Source organism: Hydra vulgaris, chromosome 14 (genome assembly GCF_038396675.1).
Source record: "Hydra vulgaris chromosome 14, alternate assembly HydraT2T_AEP".
NCBI classification, from domain to species: Eukaryota; Metazoa; Cnidaria; class Hydrozoa; order Anthoathecata; family Hydridae; genus Hydra; species Hydra vulgaris.
Window position 1 is genome coordinate 31,207,811 of NC_088933.1, and position 21,788 is coordinate 31,229,598.

General features: G+C 27.3%; 1 protein-coding gene across 1 annotated transcript; it reads left to right on the plus strand.

Annotated features, from left to right (window-relative positions):
• The first annotated feature begins 13,226 nt into the window (after positions 1-13,226).
• LOC105849116 (adenosine receptor A3) lies at positions 13,227-20,872 on the plus strand. The gene is made up of 2 exons (XM_065817550.1): positions 13,227-13,364; positions 19,571-20,872. Exon 2 carries the CDS (start codon positions 19,616-19,618, stop codon positions 20,531-20,533), a length of 918 nt encoding a protein of 305 aa, XP_065673622.1. The 5' UTR covers positions 13,227-13,364; positions 19,571-19,615; the 3' UTR covers positions 20,534-20,872.
• The last annotated feature ends 916 nt before the right edge of the window (positions 20,873-21,788 follow it).

A 21,788-nucleotide genomic window follows, 5' to 3' on the forward strand; every position in this document is an offset into this window, starting at 1 on the left:
TGCAATCAATTATAATTGAAGGTCAACACAAAAAAAAAATTTTTTCTGGTGCCGAGCAAACAATTTGTTTTTTGGATTGCATTTCACATTTTGATTTCAAATATGCAACTCTTTTTTTACCATCACGTCAAGTTTTAAAGATATTTGGGTTCAGATCTTTAATATTTGGGGTAAAGTCCCTAATATTGTCAAAAGTATGTCAACTTGGGTCTCAAAAAAAGCGTATTTTAAAAGATAGTATAGAGATTTTAAAAAACATAAAAATTTTTTCTTAAAATTTTTTGGCAAAAAAATTATTTAAAAAAATGCTAAAGACTCTTAAAAAAATGTCAACAAAATGTTTTTCAGCAATAATACAAAAAATACTTATTTTTTATTACAAACGAATAACATCTTTAAAATCTCTATGAAAATACGCTTCTTTTGAGACTCAGGTTGACATACTTTTGAACAACTTTTTTTCGACAATATTAGGGACCTTAATCCAAATTCTAAAGATTTGAACCCAAATATCTTTACAACTTGACGTGATGGTAAAAAATGAGTTGCATATTTGAAATCAAAATAAGAAACCCTACATAAAAAAAAAATTGTTTTCTTGGCACCAGAAAAAAATTTTGTTTTTGTTGACCTGTGTTATGCTTCATAAAACTTTTATTTTAAATCCTATAAGCAAATATCTTTTGTTTCATAAAGGTCTTTTTCTGCCCTTTTTAGCGATGCATTATTTGATAGTATTGACAAAGTATTTTTAGCGATGTATCATTTGAGAGTATCGACTAGTATTGATGCACCATTTGATAGTATTTGATAGTATTTGATAGTATTTGATAGTATTTGATAGTATTGATTAGTATGGATTAGTATTGGCGATTTCCCTTATTAGAATGTAAAAACCATCTCAAGCTGAGTTTTTATTACTGAAAATGGTTTTTATTAATATGACTAAACTTAAAATTATTCGCTTGATTAAAATAATATTTAAAAAAAAACATTTTTAGTTATTTTTAACTAATAGTTGATTCATTCAATAAATTATATTCCCAATTTTTGACTTTAAATCGTAAGGAAAACGAAAAAAATAATTATTCCAATATTTATTTCACTCAAAACATTTTATGCAAGTTTATGGCAGTTAATTATGCTGTTATAATGCAATTGTCAATTATTTTATTGTTAAATGAATCATAACTATTATAACTAAAAGTATATTATTCGTAATTGGTTATAAGCTATTACCGGTTAGTCTTCTTAATATGAATTTAATGAGCTGAATATAACTTTTGGGAAATATTTCAAATTCTTCAGCTTAAATGAATTTTGACATAATTTTATGTCTGAATTATTATCTGCTGACATAAAATATGTCAGACATATTTTCCAGTGACATATTTTGACATATTTTTATGTCTGAATTGTTTAATTTGGCACGAATTTTTTGAAATTCTGTGAACCGTTTTTTTCATAGAATCTTTTGAATTCAATTTTTCATAATGAAATCTTTTTCAGGATCAACTAATAATTAAAAATAACTGAAAAAGTTTTTTTTTATTATTATTTTAATCAAAGAAATAATTTTAAGTTTAGTCATACTAATAAAAACCAGTTTCAGTAATAAAAACTGAGCTTGAGATGGTTTTTATATTCTAATAAGGGAAAGCGCCAATACTAATCAATACTATCAAATACAATCAAATGATGCCTCAATACTAGTCAATATTAGTCATAATCAATAAATAAGTCAATAAATGCCAATATTAGTCAATACTATCAAATGATACATCGCTAAAAAGGGCAGAACAAGACCTTTATGAAACAACTGATGTTTGCTTACAGGGTTTAAAATAAAAGTTTTATGAAGCATAATTGATTGCAAAAAAGCAACAAATTTGTTAAACTATTTTCACTTAACTCTGTAAATTAAGTTGAAATGCGCAATAAATTTGTTAGATTGATTTTTTCTTCAAGAATATCAAGCAGCAAATAACTCAGACATAAAATTATGTCAAAATATGTCGATAGAAAATATATCTGACATATTTTATGTCAGCAGAAAATAATTCAGACATAAAATTATGTCAAAATATGTCGACAGAAAATATGTCTGACATATTTTATGTCAGCAGAAAATAATTCAGACATAAAATTATGTCAAAATATGTCGACAGAAAATATGTCTGACATATTTTATGTCAGCAGAAAATAATTCAGACATAAAAATATGTCAAAATATGTCAATGGAAAATATGTCTGACATATTTATGTCAGCAGAAAATCATTCAGACATAAAATTATGTCAAAATATGTCGATAGAAAATATGTGGGACATATTTTATGTCTGCAGAAAATATGTCTCAGACATATTTGACAAATAACAACCCTGTTCTTAAGTGTAACAACTTTCTGACGAGAGGGGGGGGGGAGGTCAAAAACGATCGAAAATTGCGTGACGTAATTTATGGACGACCCCTTATGTCAGTTTAATAACTTTCTAATTACAAAAATTGCGACTTTACACCTCGCCAATTTCTTTATTTACGATGTACTTGTTACTTTACTTCTTAATCTGCATACAGCTCACAGCCGACAAAACCAGTAGGCTAACGTTTAACCTGGTGGACAAATTTTAATATAAAGATTACTCAGAAAAACCAAAATATTTCAAAATTGCGAAGTACACGCACAATGCGCATATTACGTATACAACTTACAGTTCTAGCAAAACAGAAGATACCTGCGTCTCGTTTTATTAAAGTGTAGCTTGCATTTGGCAATTCTATTTTGAAAACTCTTATAAACTTTGTTTTAAAATCATTAGTGCTTTTAGCTAAACAACCAAACAAGGAACCATCACGTGCTGAAAATTTTTTTTTTTGACTTTTTGGCATATTTTTTAATTAGCTCTAAAAGAACTCGTACTAAAATATAACCAAAGTTAGAGCTCATACTAAAATATAACCATAGTTAGAACTCATACTAAAATATAACCATAATGTAGAAATCAGTCAAAAACAGTAGTGTGAAAAATATTATAATCAACAATTTAAAAAGCAATAAAAAAAATAGTTCCGAGTAATATAGTTTGTAAATTCTTTATATTGTTTAAAACAAACGTTTCATTGATGAAAGTTTAAGTTTAAAAAACTTAAACACGTTTTAGTGTGTCGTTTTTTTTATTATTTTGGTTTTTCGTAATTTTAATTTCGTTGGCAATTTTAACACAGCTCTTTGATTTTAGGGTTATATAAATTTATTTTTTCGTTTACTTGTTAAAGCAAAACCAATAAAATTTTGCAAGTTTATTTAAGCTGTGAAGCTCTCTAAATGTTGTCTATTTTTATATTTTGAATTGGATTCACATTATAGACCACATCACATCATAGACCACATCACATCATAGACCACATCACATCATAGACCATGGAGGATTGGAAAACTTTTATCAAAGTTGTCATAAACTAGGCTTTATGACATATGTTCTGTATCACAAATGTAGCAAACAATTTTTTTTTTGTTGCTCTTGCACGAAACTAATGAACTGCAATCTGAGCATTTTAGAGTCAATTTTAGGTATATAAAACTTTGTAGGGTAGAATAAAATACTTTAACTGTTAACTACTTTTTTGACAGTCTTTACCTAAGAAAATGCATGCTGCTTGTTATGGATATATTTTTCCACGATTATTAAAACCTTACTAATAAGGATAAAACCTGTCAAAATAGTGCCGAAATCAAATTGTTAATGTTCATTGGAAATTCAAATTGGAAATCATATTGGAAAGTACGAAGGAACTTTTTTCCAGAGTAACTAGAATAATAAATTATTTTTTTTTACTATTATTTTAAAAACCTAAATACGCATGCTCTCAACTGAGAAATTACGTAAAATTGTAGACGATTCTGTTAATTTTCATACCAATAGGTGTTAGCAAATTTTCTATTATCTCATCGCTTGTTTTTAGTTAAAAATTTTACCTTAAAAGGTAAAATTAAAAGTTTATTTTTCAACAATTCTAATACAAGTAGAAACATATAAATTATGTCTTAACACTTTGATATCACCACCGCATAAAAGACCGCCACCGTTCAAAGCTACCCCAGGAAGAGTTGACATCAAATCTCTGATTCTTATTTCTGATGAAAGCGCTCTAACCGATGCCCTACTCGGTGCTTAATATCTTGAAGAGCCCATTGTTGAACTTTTTTTTTTTTTTGACAAATAACAATTCATGTTTGTAGCTTTTAACCCAAAAGTGGTTTTACCCAAAAAGTAGCTCTACCCAAAACGTGGTTTTACCCAAAATATGGTTTTACCCAAAGCGTGGTTTTTCCCTAAACGAAGTTTTACCCAGTTGATTATAATTTATTTTATTAAAGTTTTTTATTGAAGCTGAGGTGAGCTTTAAATAGATTAAATTTTAATAATTCTTAATCATTTAAATTAATTTATTTTTGCTATCTACTTAGTATACATACCACTGACCTTTATAATCACTGAATAGCGTATCTCCTAATAAAATTGCGTACTTATTAAAACCAAAAAAAATTTTATCCAACGCCGTATAAAGAGGTCTCATGGAATAAATTTGTTGACTTGAATTTTTATGAATATATTTCTTTTTTTAAAGTGGTGCATTATGTAAGGGAAAACGGGGCGGAGTGGCAGATGGGCCAAGATAGATTTTTATATAACAACTTAACAAAAAAAATTGAAAGCGCTCGGCAACAAAACTGTTTATTTAGTTTGTATTATAAAATAGTTAGTCAATTAGTTAAATAATAAACTAATTGGTTTTTTAAAAATTGTTAACGTGATTTTATAAAACATCTTGCACGATCACGTGACTAAATGAAAAATTTATAAACTTTACATTTTAATTTTCGTTACAAATTTTACTCCTTGCAAACTGAAAACTTATGCAAGTAATGAGTCGTAATAAAACATTCATTTTGACAAAACTTTCCAAAAATTCTTTTGTGAAAAAATTATAAAATGTTTATATTATGTAAGGTTTTGTTTACGGCTTGTCCATAAATTTTTGGCAAGGCTAAAATCACTAATAACAAAATATAAGAGATCAAAAGTTTTCCCCAGAGCTTTAACTTGAATGAAAAGTTTTTCGCTGAGCTTTAAGTTAAATTAGCGGATTAACTTTAATGAAAATCGCCGCGTAAGATCTCCTACTTCTGTTTTATAAATAAATTTAGCGTTACGTAGTTTAAGGAAGATCCCCTAGTCGTAAACAAAGTTATAAATTATTTTTATTGTTTTTGATTAATGTAAAAATATAAATAATACAATATATTATTTGTTAGAGTAATAAAAAAAAAGACTTCTTTTTTTTTATTACTCTAACAATATTTCTTCATTGAATGTCTGGAGATTCTAAATGCGGGGTTGACAGTGGTACCCGTTCAATTGTAATAAAAAAAAGCATTTGAAAGTAGAAAGGGTGGCAGCGATTGAATCTCTAATAAAAAATCATTTAGAAAAGTACCATTTGCTAGAGCCCGAGATCCCGGCACCCGTGATTAAAATATATTGGGGTTACCAGACGTCCTATTTTTATAAAAGAGCGCGCGCTAAAATATGTTTTTGCTCCCAGTTGTCAATTACATTTTGTTCTTAATTTTCCCGTTTGCCGCCGCGATTAAATTCTAGTATGATTGACTATCATATAGTTCAGCAAACTCTCCTACGGAAAAGTAGGACGTCTGGTCACCCTTAAATACATTAGGAGTAAAAATTATAAGTAAATAACATGGCCTACTCCAGCGGCAGGCCGAGTAATCCTACGGCTTTTAAAAACTGTAGGCGAGTGTTTTAAAATATACATTTGTAAGGTTAAATCATACTTTATGTACGTAAACTAAAAAGTTAAAAGGGCAACTTTGCGTATTTATAAGAAAAGCGCATAACTATTGCATAATTATGCAACAATTTTTAAAATATGTTTAAAATCCACTTCTTTGAATAAAATTGAAGTTAAAAATTATGCAAACTCTTTTGTTTAAAAATATTCAAAAAAATAAAAGAACTTCTTAATTACTTTTATTACGCAATGAAAAAGTTGCGCTTTTTTTTACGTCCAAAAATTAAATACGAGTCAACCCATTTGTAAAACGGTACATTCCAGAGAAAGAACGTGGTCTTTTAATTTATTATGTGATAAATTTCACTTATATGTATATTAAATTTGCTTTATTTTTAGAGCTAAATAAATAGATTGTTATAATATGGTTTATAAGTGTTGTGTCACTGGATGCAGAGGTACCTACGATGTTATAAAGTCTGTAAAAGTTTTTCACCTTCCAAATAAAAAAAGTATAGATGAACGAAAAAGATGGATAAGTGCTATACTAGATGAGAATATTCCAGATAGCCCCAAATACTTTTATTTGCGAAGATCATTGGCCTAAAGATTATGAAAAAGTTTTAGTTTATGGAAAGTTAAGACCAAAACATCCACCGTCTGTATTTTCTTGTGTAAATCTAACTCAAATTCCGACGCCACATGCACCGCCAAGATCAACAACTATCATTGCCATCTTTAAGAAATATTTTGCTTAATGAAATGGAGGATTTTTTAAAGGGTGACAAAGTTTTACCCTTTGAAGATTTGTGTAATAAAATAATGTCTAAAACTATATCTTTTCCATTTTCGACAATATCAAATATTGATGAAAGCTGTTTATATCTTCTATCTGCTGATACATTGGACAACTTGGGTGTTCCAAAGTTTATTTTGAAAATAAAAAATGATTTATCCTTTGATAGCAACCACTGTGGTATTAAGTGCACCATAAAACCTTTTTCTTACAATCATGTGAATAATATTGACTGTTTTAGTCGGCTCCACGCTGCTATAAACTATCTGAATTCTTTGCCAATTGATCACAAGATGGTATTATTATGGAACAAATGTTAGATATGAACTCATTAGTGTTCATTGGGGGGAAAAAATATTCTCCTGATATGGTTGCTAGGGGGTTTAAATTTTCATTGTCAAGAACTCTTTATTCTCGCTTACGCGATGATTATGAACTACCAAGTATATCGCTGATGACAAAATTGACGTCTAAAGTTAGAAATGTTGGAGATGATGATTTTTTAAAGTTTTATTTTGATAAATGTTCTATTTCTCAAAGACAGGTAATTTTACTTATTGATGAAATTTATGTTAAACCACGGTTAACATATCAAGGAGATAACATTTTTAGTAAATCTGTAAACTCCCCAAATGAATTGGCAAAAACAATTTTGGGTTTAATGGTTTGTTCATTGTTTGGTGGAAAACAGTTTTTGTATAAGGCTTTGCCAGTAACAGGTTTAGACGCTAGTTTTCAATATGAACAAACAATGCAAACAATTGAAACAATAAAAAATTGTGGTGGTTCTGTTGTTGCTATTATTTGCGGCAATAACAAAGTAAATAAAACGTTTTTCGGAATGTTTAATCTACATAATAATTGGTGCACTGATGATAACATTTTTCTTCTGTATGACTTTGTTCATTTAATAAAATCTATTCGCGACAATTGGCTCACAGAAAAATGCCAAGAACTTTGTTTTACTTATGAAGGTATTTCAAGAACTGCAAAATGGTCAGATCTTAAAAAGCTATTTCAATTTGAAAAAGATTCTATTATAAAATTGTCTAAACTTAATGAAACTGCAATTTTTCCTAAACCAATTGAACGTCAAAATGTGTCAACTTGTTTAAGAGTATTTTGTGATGAGACTTTAGCTGCTTTAAAAACTCATTCATCAATGGAAAATGTTGATGATACAACAGTTTTTTTTTATCTATTTTTATCAAATTTTTCAATATTGTTAATGTTAAAGGACTTTATGAGGATATCTGTACTAGAGATAAATATTGTGCAGTTTTTTTATCAAACAATGATAATCGAATGAACTTTCTTTTAAATTTGGCTGATATGGTTGAAAAAATGGCATCTGATAAACAAGGTCAAAGAATTAAACATTTACCTAAAAATACCTCTCATGCTTTTTCTTATACGTGTCGTGGTATGGTTGAACTAGTAAAACATTTACTAATTACAAGTCATAAGTATGTTTGCCCTGGACAATTTACTAGTAATCTTATATCGAGAAAGTATTTGGAAAACTTCAACAAGGATCAGGTGGTACCTATTTTATAAATGTTCAGCAAATATTGCAAAAAGTTGACATTAAAAAAACAAAACTGGGTCATTCCATGTCAAATCAACCCAAAAAAAAAATTTTCGGCTCAATGCCATTTCAGATTTTGATGATTTTCGGAATACACGCTCATATTAATGAAAGAAAACTTCACTCTAAATTTTAGTGTATGACTCCTTACGGTTTCAGAGATATCATTACTCAGTCCCAATCTCTTTTTTGATTATATTTTTCAGCGCCGTTTACTTTTTAAGCTAATTACATAACACAATTAGCTTTAACTTATGAAGTACTTGCTCAATAGTGTTGAAAATTTGTACCTAACTATTTTTTAGAGAGAAGAACTCAAAAATGATACCTAAAACACTAAAAAATTTAACCTTTACTATGAAAATTCAATTTCAAAATGATGTAACACTTTTTATAAGTTTTTTGATGCCCCGTACAAAAAAAAGTATATCTTGAGATGCCTAAAAAATATGGTTCTGAAGTTTTTCAATAGTTCTATATATAACAAAACTCCTTAGTACAAAAAAACTGCAGTGTTTTTCTTTTTTGAATCTGATTTATTAGCATTGAAAGTTTTATAAAAAAGTTGTTATTTAATAATGAAAAAAAATTATATACATTAATTTTTGCATTGTATTAAAAAGATTTAAGAATCTCAGGTAGAGTTCTAATATATAAACTTGTTTGCATTTCACATTAAAGATTTTTACTTAATATAACCTTTATGCTTAATGAAGGATTTTCTATTTAAGACATTATTTTAGGGAGAGCAACTCAAAAATGATGGCTAAAACACTAAAAAATTAAACTTCTATATGAAAATTCAGTTTCAAAATAATGTAAAGTTTTTTGTAAGTTTTTTGATGCCCCGTACAAAATATGTTCATACCATAAACAATTTGGATTCAAATCTGGCCATTCCACCGATCATGCAATCATTCACCTTGTTCAGGACATATTTAAATTGTTTGATGAAGGCAAGTATACCCTTGGTCTTTTTATCGATTTAAGTAAATCTTTCGATACAGTCAATCATCAAATCCTTCTATCGAAACTCAAAAGTTATGGTATGAAAAATACTAACTTGTCTTGGTTCGAGAGTTATTTGACTAATAGGAAGCAGTATATAGTTTATGATGAAGGAAAAACAAATTATGAGACAATTTTAGGGCCACTTCTATTTCTTGTTTATATAAACGATTTAAATAAATTCTCTAACATATTAAATACAATTTTATTTGCAGATGATACCAGCTTGTTTTATTCCAATAAAGATATCAATATATTATTCCAAACATTAAACAAAGAACTAGACAAACTAACCCAATGGTTTAAATCAAACAAGTTATCTTTAAATATTACTAAAACAAAATACACTTTATTCCATCGCCTACATAAAAAATCAGATATTCCATTAGAACTTCCGGACCTTTTTATTGACAATCAATTAATAAAGAGAGAGCAATCAATAAAGTTTTTAGGCGTGTTTCTAGACGAAAATGTAACCTGGAGGGAACATATAGGTGTAGTTGAAGATAAAATATCAAAAAATTTAGGTATAATGTACAAAGCAAAGCAGTTATTACATCGATCTTGTTTAAAAAACATTTACTTTTCTTTTATTCATTGCTACTTAAGTTATGCGAACATTGCTTGGTGTAGCACTAACGCGACGATAAAAATATATTACCAATTTTATTTTATTCAATTTTTGAAAAAATAAATCACATATACCCTACTAGATTTTCAAAGTACAACTACATTCAATCCAAAACTTATTATTCCGCTACTAAATTCTCTATTGTAAACCGAGGACCAAAGTTGTGGAACATAGTATTAAATAATGAAATGAAAACTAATTATTCTCTAAGCCAATTCAAAACAAAACTTAAGCAATTACTTTTGTTAACTGAAAATGAATTAAATTTTTTTTCTAATAAAACTTCTTTATATTAGAAATCAATAATTAATAGTTAAATAATTAATTACTTTAGATTGTTAATACATAATTAATCAATAATTGTACATATATTTTTATCATTTTAAATGATAATCTTCTTTTTGAGAAATTTATTTTTTATTTTTGCGTTATTTATTAATCTTTTACTTTTATTTTATACTGTTTATTTGCTTTTACTTAGTTGGCAATGAAAAGTATTATAAATATAATTAAATAAGTTAAACTATAAAATGCTCTACCAATAAATTGTTTTTATATAAAATCATATCTTCTTATTTTTCAAACCAATTCTTAAATGTTATTTTTGTCACTTAATATTTTAATAAATTTTGTTTCTTTTATTTTACAAAGAAATTGTTATATCTTATTTTTTGAAAAACTATAAATTTTAAACGATATGCGATATATTTAAATTTTCTTTTATAATATATATCAGAGATATATACATTGAAACTATATTTTATTGTCAAACTATATTTTGTCTAGTAATGACGCATTTTTTGGGGCTTAATGATAAGACTAAATTTGTCTTCTTCTAGCCCCGGTCATGTAATGATTTTTTTATAAGTTACGACTGTAAATTTTTTTTTATCGGCAAAAGTGTGAATAAAAAAAAATGTTACCTTCAATATGGGTAATATTGACACTAGTACATTTTGTGCCGTAAATATTATTTTACATTGTGAGATGTGAAATTATCCATGTTAATTTATGATTAAAACTTTTTTCCTAAGAATCGTAAGCTCTTAAGCTCTACAACACATTAATGACTCAGTATTTCCAAAGAAATGATGCTCGAGGAAGAAAACTAAACGAAAAGAATTTTTAGAGCACTTAGAAACAGTCACAATAAAAGGATAATACTTTATTGAACAACTAGTAACATGAGAATGAACTTTAGTAGATGGCACAAGAGACGCTAGCTCTTTAGAGCAGCGCCTATTATAGTATTTATAGAAAAGAGAAGAAGAAGCAACATTACGACGATTTAACAATTGTTGTGTAAAATAGAAAGGGCATTATTCAAAGATCCTCTCCAGATATGGGGCTGTTCATAAATTACGTCACGCAATTTTCGAATAAACCCTAACCACTCCCCTCCCCTTAATGTGTGACGTAATATATGGACAACTCCTATGACAACAGTATTCTATACTAGGACGGATTTGAGATTTATAGAGATAAAGAATAGAATCCCGAATAAGAAAGTGGCGAGCACGATAAAGAGATGCAAACTTAGCAGATGCTAATTTTGCAATGAATTTGATATATGGTTTCCAAGAAAGATCGGTTAGTAAAAGTTAATCCTAGAAGACGAATGGTAAACGATACATTAAGTACTTATTTCATGTAAGTATTATTTCATGTTATCGTGAAAAATTCATAAAATTTAAGACATTCCGTCACATTTTGTTTGGCTCTTGGCTCATGGGGTGACTTTAGGATTTCTGCCAGTATGACCCCAAAACTGAAAATGTGTCAAAAAAAAAAGAGCTACAAAAAAAAATACTAAGTATTTAAAAACAACATCATAAAAACACATGTAAAATGATATCATGACATGGTTTTACTTATCTTTAACCTAACGTTTTTCAGCAATAAAAAATAAAGCTAGAAAATAGTTTGATTTATGCTCGTCGTATTGTGCTGTAATTTATACTTACTGTTATGCGGATAAAAATAGTAATGTTTGTTCATTTAACATCTGGCTACAGCATTTGTTAAAGTAATTTAAACAATAGTCAATAAGTGACGGGTAAAACATTTAATCTAACACATGTCAATGTTACCCACATGTTAAAATAACCCCACGTTACCATTACCTATTAAAAAATTGTGTTTAACTTAATTGCACACCACTTATTATAATAAATGTAAGTAATAATTTATATATATTTATTGATTTACCAGTTCGAAATGCTTTGCTTACCTTTATAGTTGTTACAAGGATAAAAAAACTTTATTTTAAAACTCAAAAATACTATTAAAAACAAAAAATACTTTATTATAATGGTTATAAATTAACATAAATATTATATTACAATTAAAGTAAATGTAGGTCAACTTAAAAACTATATTAAACTTCAATAGTTTTTTTTAATTTTAGGAACAATACGACTTATTAATAAAACTATTTTTACTTTTATTGTCAAAAAAACATGTTTGAAATAAGAATTGAACAAAAAAATTTATCTTTTCAAAATGAAATCCTTGGTTTAATAAAAATAGTTAACTCTATTGCAGTTGCTAGATTGGTTAAATCTGACTAAGTAAGATCGTTGAAACCTGACTAAGTAAGATCGTTGAAATCTAACTAAGTAAGGTTGTTGAAATCTGACTAAATAAGATTTTCGAAACATGACTAAGTATACCGCTTTTACTTTTTAAAAATGTTTTGTTCAATTTTGACAAGATCACAAAATCTTCTTGTAGCACCCTGAATTTCACAAACCTCGTATCTAGTAAAATAATAATTCTTTATTTGATAGAACTCAAAAGTGTTGGACTCAATATTTAGTTGGGTTTAACATTTAATAAGTTACCAACTGTAGTCATGATTATACGGCTTTCACAGTTACTAAAATTAAAAGCCATAATTAAAACCAGATCTTAGAAAACGTGTTTAAGAAATAAATGTTTTTTAGTCACCTATAAAACTTTCACTTTTGTCCGACTTTTCAGTTTAGTCCAATTTTTAGCAACACTTTTAAGTTATTTATTATAACAAATAACTTTAAACTATTATTGCTAAATAACAATCATAATAATAACAGTAGTAGTTACAATAATAATAACAATAATAATAAATTTTTTTGAATACTAACATTTAAAAACTTAAATTGAAAATTTAACTTTTTTTTTCAAATTAACATTTATTTATTTTTTGCATCTATTTTTTGGTTATATTTGTAGCTAGATATGAAGTATTTTATAAAACCGCTTTCAAAGAAAATTAAAAATTTATTTTAAAATGCTCATTTAAGCAACCTTTAACAACGTTACCTTGAAGACATCTTTACAAATGTCTTTTCAACTTTTAAACATTATCTTGAAGACATTTTTTCAAAATATTTCGACTTTTGTTGATAATATCTTGAAATATTGTTTAAAATATGAAAAATAAAGAGTTTTTTAAAGTTGTATTCTAACAAACTTTGTTGAAGAAATTATAAAACAAAATCAAGAATAAAAATGTGCTTTGGAAACGAATTAAAATGAGCCTCTAAGGTTGTTGTTTTTTTTTTTTAATTTTTTGTTTTTGAGGTGCCCCAAGAAGACTTTATAGTCTTGTCATACAGCACAGTGGAAGAGCATTTAAATAGGAAGTTGACGCCTGCTTCCTTTACAATAGCGCGAAATTTACCTAGAGCTCGCTTCAAACCCTGGATTTCTTGCTTCTAAAGCAAGCGCTCTAACCACTGCGCCTCGGCTGCTTGTTATTAATATACAACTTCAAGATCAAGCATTTTTTGCTCAACAAACTTGTTGCTTGACCCAACCAAAACCTTTCAGTTGATATTTAACTACGTCTACCTCTATAAAATCAACTTCTATACAATAACGTAATTTTATGGGTCAAAGTAAGTGTTATCTAATAAATTCTATTTACGGGCATACATTTAACATCCACTTTTCAATTAAAATAATTGGTTTACTTTGGTGCCGTATGTAATATATAAATAAATTTTATTAAACAAATATAAACAGACTGATTTATAGAGGTAGACGTTTGCAGTTGATAATAGGGTTTGAAGCGATGAATCATTATAGATACTGTGAATCAATACTAAAAAAATATTGTGACTAAAATCTAAAGAAACGTTACGCTTAATGTTTCTGGCGTTTAGTTAGATGAGTGTAAAACCAAAACAAAAAAAGTTAGAAAATTAGGAAAATACAAAAGCATTTTATCTATATAAAAATTTTACTATCAAAACAATTTTTTAAGAACTACATCTAAGAATAACTAAAATAATTTTAAAGGAAATATAGACATTGAAACTTGAAAAAATAAATAGCATTTTATTGGTTTGAAAATTCACCGTGTCCTGTACCCCACCCACAGCAGATTCACCGTGTCCTCCCGATTTACTGAACCCCACCCTCAACAGATTCACCGCGTCCTCCTGATTTACTGTACCCCACCCACAACAGATTCACCGTGTCCTCCTGATTTACTGTACCCCATCCACAACAGATTCACCGTGTCCGCCTGATTTACTGTACCCCTCCCACAACAGATTCACTGTGTTCTCCTGATTTACTGGACTCCATCCAAAACAAATTAAAGTCAAGTCTAATTTCATGGAAAATAACTTTTGTAAAGAAAATGATAAACTACTAAAAAAATGTATAAATCACAATAACCCGAAAAAATATCAACGTTTTAAATTAACTCCGCCATGATTTCAGAAATATGTTAAGGGAAGAGAAGGGAAACAGAAGGGAAAGTAAAGGGAAGAGAAAAAAATTTACTTTTAGCAATCTAAAAACAAAAATTATATTTTCATAACCTTTAATCAAAAATTATGATATAACAAATTAGAATAATAATACGTAATAAATGTGATGAAATTATCATAATAAACAAAACTTAAGTCTTTAAGATAACGTTTTTTTTCCTCTCGTACATAAATGATTTTTAAAATTACGTTATATTTTCGAATAAAGCAAAGCATTCTTATTTTAATTTTAGCTTGTTGTTTTGAATATTCTGAGCAGTTCAGATTTCATTTCATATCTTCAATCAGCGAGTGGTGAACAGTTTGACCCAATTTTTATTCGCATTGTTATTTCAACGTTTATTTTTGACACGAAAAATCAAACGAACGTAATTTTTACATGTGGTTTTACTTAATGATAACATATTTTTATTAAGATACTCACCGCGTTTGATTTGAATCATGCCAAAAATAGAAATAATTGAAAAGCGGAATAACCAGAAAAAGCGTGTATTAAATTGCATGTTTAAAATATTAATAATGAATCATAATGATAAATTGAAATTTGAAATAAAACCTTATTCCATTAGATAATTTTTTGTAAGTAAAAAATTTATTCTGAGTGTTTGAACCGTATGAACTTCAACATTCTATGAAAATGAAATAAAACCAATTGCTGTGCGTGACTGTTGTTTTTTATATGAAAAAAAAAACAACAACTTGCATTAATCAAAACTTGTTGAATTTAAATAAATTATTCTGTTGGATTACTTTTCCCTTTTATTTGGACACTTTTAAAATATTTTGTCTCAATCATTATAAAAGAAAACAATTTTTTTAGATATATATTTTGTAAATCACAATTATCCATATAGTTTAGTTGCATTGTGTTATATTTATTTTGCTGCTGCGTCAGCATAGTTAGTTTTTACTTATTTTTTTGTATATTGTTTTTCCTTTTTTTTAAACAAGTATGGTGATAATGGTTGATATGGTGATAATGGTTGGTAATCCTAATGTAATATTAAGTTTGTCACTATTTTTTAAAAATTACTATGATACAATTTAAGGTCTAGGTATAGTGTCACTTCCATAAAACCTTAAAAGAACTTGGGTAAAGCACTCAATTTCGGTAAAACGCCACCTGGTGAAAGAAATGTGTTTTAAAAAGAAGATTTTACACCGCGTTCAAATTTTATTTAAATCAAGGATAATGATCAATGTGGTATAAAAAAATAATTTAAAATGTTTACACTTTTAAAATTGTTGATGAATGCTTATAACTTAATTTGAAAATCCATTTTTACAAAGGTTAGTTGTTTTTAAAACGCTTAAAACAAGTGAAATATTTTTTTCACTAAAAATTTATCTAAAACTTATCAGCAATTTTGAATTCTTTTTTTTTTTTTTTGTATAAGCACCACTCAGTGGGTACAAGAAGTGTTTGAAACGTCAAAAGCACGTATTTAAACGCATTATTATGTATTTAAGACTTTTAAAATACGTCTTGTACCCACTAGGCATATATTTTAACTAAATGTCTGTTGATTATTAGTAAAGAATTTATACTAAGCAGTTGTGTAGGACTTTTTGATGTTTCAAATATGACACTTTCTGGTATTGTAAAAATTACAAATTTAAGTATATTCATGCTTGTGCAAAATGAGAGTGTTCTGTAAAAAATTGATTGAAACATATTGGAACCTGGAAACAAAAATCACTCAAAAAAGGTCACTTTCTCTACCTCAAATGATGGAAATGATTTAATAAAAAACTTTTTTTTAGCATATTAAACTAAACTTAAATTCTATGAGAGGTTTTTAATTTCATTTAATAATCTTTTAGCGTTAAGAAGTTGTGTTCCCTCATTTCGGGAAGGACGGAAATTTACATGGCCATCATATGTGAACGTTTGAAGAATATGAAACGAAACTTTAAACTTGTAAATGAATTTAAGTTTAGAATAATGTTTGAAAAAATATATTTTCATAACTCATTGCTCTCTAGTGGTAGGGGAGCAAGTTTTTCGATATATTTGTGTTTCCAGACATTCTCATTTGAAATAAGCTTAAACATACTTATGTTTGAATTTTGAAAAGATGCTTAAAAGTGTTATATGAAAAAACATCAAAAAAATCCTGCACACAACACTGATACCAAGGTGTTGATGGTTGACACCCAAGGGAAACATAGTTGAATCTCTAAAAATAAAACTAGAAACAATTTTTAAAGCTTTTGTTTTTTTAGAGAAAAAACTTATATATTTTTATTATTAAAAAATTTTGATAAATTTCTAAAATTATTTTTTACTTATCATACAGAAATATGAAAATTTTAAATTTTGCATTTTTTACAATAAAAAATGCTAAACCCATTACAAATCTCCTTGGCAAACGTATATTGTTACAGAGACAAGTTTAGAAATTTAGATTTTTGCGTAACATCATGCCTGATTTAATCCTTTTCTACATTTTCTGCATTTAATAACTTTTCTTCTTTTGGCTGTAGGTAATATAATTGATACTTCTTCCTGAGTTACTTCTTTTTTTGCCGGATGTGGTTTGCCGGAGTTGACAAGTTATAACTATAAGTTATAACTAAAACTAGTTATATCTTGATAATTTAGTTACGCTCGTAGGAATCAGAAAGCACGTTATATAGTTAAAAACAAAACGATTTTAAAGAGGCTTAAATTTAAGTACGTGCGACCTTTGATAATATTTTATGAATGAAAGAAAGTACAATAACCCTTATTAACTTGTTCTTTTTCAGCCAGTAATGTCATTGTTTTCGAGCCACACAAAGTGTGGCTCACAATAACAACAAAAAAATTTTAAATAAAAAACAGGGGGACTTGAAGGAAAAAAACAACAGAGAATCTTGAAGAAAAGCAATCACTGTTTCATACCTAAACTTTTTGAAATTATAGTTAAATTCATTACTGATAGTGTTTTCATACTTTAAAAAATTTTGTTAATATTTATCAGAAAACTTTGAGAACAACATAAGGATAGTCTACATAACATAACAGCTAACTACACCCTTTTTACTCAACTTGAAAATGTAGCAAATAATATATAAACAAATTGTTTAAAAAGGTTATTATGCGAAGAAAAAATACAATGTTTAAAAAAAAAAATTTTCCAAAACAAATAAAACAAAAAACTTAAAGATGTCACAAAATTTAAATAAACGTTCAAACGATTACTTAAAGATCAAAAAATGTTTAAAAACATTTTAAAAAGATTTAAAATTAATTTTAATCTTTATTTAAAACCGATATGAAGTCATTTTATTATTTAACTTTTTTTCCCTCACCCCCCTCCCCCCACCCCCCCACAAGACTTTTCTTTTTTTTACATAGTCAACGTCAGTTTCAAATGATTTTTATAGTCTAATGTGATCTTTTACCCTCGCAGAGGATAACAAAATCAATGTTATTAATATTATTAAAAAAATTTAAATATATATAAATGTTTTGGAAAACGTCTTAATAGTTTGACAGTTAAATTTTATAGAATTAATGTAAATTTTGAAAGTTTTTTATTTCCGCCTGTAATTCAACTCCTTAAGGCCGTGAGGGCCGCTACAGTTGAGGAGGCTACATTATTGTGGTTACAATCCTCGCTCAACTCTTTATCTCCGAAATACAAACCTTTAAGTAATGTAAAGTTTAAAAGTTTAAAATTTTCTTATACTATAGTTAAAGTAAAAATAGGAACTTTTTACAGCTTAAAAATAAAAAGGTTCCTTTAGTCTTAAAGCATTTTGATTTGAAAAAAAGGGTCATAACATATATACAGGGCCGCTGAGAGGGAGGGGGGAGAAAGAAACAGTTTATCCCGGGCGGCAGATATCCAAGGGGTGCCAAATGAAAAGGAGGTACCTAAAAAAAATATAGGTCCTTCATCTATAATATTTTGATAAATCAGGTTGCTATTCCAGGCGGTGTGACGGCTCTCGGCGGCCCTGCATATATATATATATATATATATATATATATATATATATATATATATATATATATATATATATATATATATATATATATATATATATATTTATATATATATATATATATATATATATATATATATACTTATATATATATATATATATATATATATATATATATATATATATATATTTATATATATATATATATATATATATATATATATATATATATATATATATGTGAGTGTGAGTGCGTGTGTGGGTGTGTGTGTGTGTGTGTGTGTGTGTGTGTGTGGGTGTGTGTGTGTGTGTGTGTGTGTGTGTGTGTGTGTGTGTGTGTGTGTGTGTGTGCTACATAACATCACAGTATGAAACTTAACTCTAAAAATTATTTAAAACGAAGTGACGAAATGTCTATTAAAAAAAAGTAACTTTTGTAAATTTTTAAAATTGTTGTTGAGGGTATCTTTTTACGCCATAAACCAAAAGATATGCAATTATTATTAAATATTGACATAATAATTCTTCTTAAAGTTTTTTTAAAGATTAAACATTTTCTTACGTAATGATTTTGAGTTCTCTTTTTTTAGTTTTTGTTTGTTTGCAATATATATAAAGTACCTTATTTATTTTTGATAGTATTTTAAAGCTCTTATAACCTTTTTTTTTTCAAAAAAAAATGGGGCATGTTATGATGTTTTCTGGAAATAAATGCTTAATAAATGTAAGGGCTATGTAAAGGGAGTTTTTTGTTCCTACAATAATAATCCTATAATATATATTTATGACTTTTGAAGACCCCGCTTCTTTTGTTATGGTGACTTTACAAATTATAGTGTTCATACCACAACGTTTTTTGTTCGTCTTTTTTTATATCTTCAACGCGATCAAGTTTTTAAAATTTTTAATCATTCAAAATTTAAATAAAAATATATATTAAAATAATTTTAATGTTTTTAAATCTTTAATTATAAAAACGTTTTTTTCCGTTCATGTGTTTAATTTTTTAAGTTTTTAACATTTTCTTCTTTTAAGTTATCAGCTCATTGAAGATGTTAAAATAGAAAACTTTGTTAAAAAATGAATTCAACGGACAGTAATCTTGAAGTAAAAGTATCATATCCTTTTGTCTTTTGGTCGTTCTTGACTTTTGAGGTGATAATAATTGTTTTTGGCAACGCTATGGTGTGTTGGTGCTTTTATAGAAGCAAACAACTACGCACAAAACAAAGTTACTTTGTAATATCTTTATTCTTAAGTGATATATTTGTTGGTATTGCTGTGCCACCATGCGAATATTGTGCTTTTAAAAAAGGAGTTACAGAAAAAAAAAATTCTTCTTGTATAATATATTGTGGTAGTCTTATAAGTTTTACTACATTAGCTTCAGTCATAAATCTGGTTCTTATTGCAGGGGATCGTTTTTTTTCGATTACTTTGCCATATAAATACCATGCATTTTTATCAAAACAAAGAGCAAAAAAAATTATTGCGTGTGGCTGGATTCTTACTACACTTCTCACGGCAACGCCATTTACGTGGCAATTAAACAGTAACATCAGTGAAGGTTTTTCAGAAAAAGTTAATCTTATATACACAATAATTATGTTTGGCATGGTAGTGATAATCGGGTTATTGATTTGCTTTATATATGCTAAAATTGTTTTTATTGTAAAACAAAAACTATCCGGTGAAAAAGCGAGGAACCCCGCAGCTCTGAAAGTAAGCATCATGGTAGCAATAAGTTTCTTTGTTTGTTGGATTCCGACATTGGTAGTTGAAATCATGCTGCAAAGTAAAATAAATTTAAATGAGTATGTTCCTTTGGTATCATATTGCATTCTTATGTTTAACCCTTGTTTAGATCCAATTTTTTACGCGTACTATAGAAAAGATATTCGGAAAGAAGTTCAAAGATCGATTTCTAGCCTGACCAGAAATTCGGTGTTTGAATATGCACAAACGGCGAGAAAGAGTTTTCGTTCAGAATTGAATTAATAAAAATAATGTTTATCAATTGTATTTATTTATATTTACACTGAGTGTTTTATTGTCATCAATATGCAGTGACTTTTTTTATTAATTTTCTATAGGTATGGCTACTACAGGTAGGGTTAAAAACTTCCTCGGACATTATTTGTAGTATGTTGGTAGCGTTTAAAAAAGAAAATATAATGTAAAAAAATGAAAAACAGATTCAAAATTGATTGTGTGTCATGTGGCATAAGTAAAAAATAAAATAAAATATATAGTAATGAAAGGTCTTACAAAGAACTAGTTCAGGAAAACACATTGTTACGTTTTACCTTGTTAATTATATGTCTAAAATAAAAGTTTTTTATGTGACAACGTGTAAATGTTTTTATGTGATTAAGTAATCTTACACAATGTCTCGCATTGACTTGTTTAACTCTGTTCATTATTGATTAATTTTATTTTAATTTAGCTTATTTTTGCAATTTATTTTTTTTTACTTTTGCCTTATCATGAGTCAATAAATAGAAGATGCGTGAAAGTTCATGTTTCAATTTTTTGATTTTTTTTTTAATTAATAAACCTAAGTTACTTCTTTTAAATTTTTTCCTAAAAACTGAAAACTGAAGTAAAATAAATATTTTTAAAAATGTTTTAAATATTCTATTTCAGTTTACAATTTAAAAAACAGTATTAAATAACACACAAAGTTTTAAATCAATAATAGTATTAATGTATTATTTAAAATATATCCCAAGACTAAACCGATACATAAGGTTTCTTAAAGATCTTAAAACTTCTGTCACGAGAACCTTAACTATAAGTATAAAAGAAAAACACATAATAAACAAAAGATATAAATAAACAAATATAGGTTAGTGTGAACTTAATGCATAATTTAAATTTTGTTTTAAAAAAACGTTCATTATTTGATCTATGGCTCCCCATGTCTATGTATTATCTCCATATTATCTATGCCTTGCATTCTACATATTATTCCTAACTTAATAATGACGTCGAAAAATAATCCAGCTAATGTAAAAAAAAGATACTAAATTTTCCAGTTCAAAATTTCTAGTTGATTAAGATATTCAAACAATTTTTTTTAATTCTATTAACGTAATTTAAATAATTGATTCCTTCCTTATTCAATTTCTTTACTGGTTCGTTAATCTCTGATTCTTAATTTTGTAGTGCGTAAGGAAGGACGGGGCAAAATATCATAATTTATTGTCTACATGAGTTTTTAATTTGGAAGTAGAAAAATTAGTAATAAAAA

Bases quoted from the DNA above. Each gene is read 5' to 3' on its own strand.
- LOC105849116 (XM_065817550.1), top strand. From the start codon at position 19,616: ATGAATTCAACGGACAGTAATCTTGAAGTAAAAGTATCATATCCTTTT.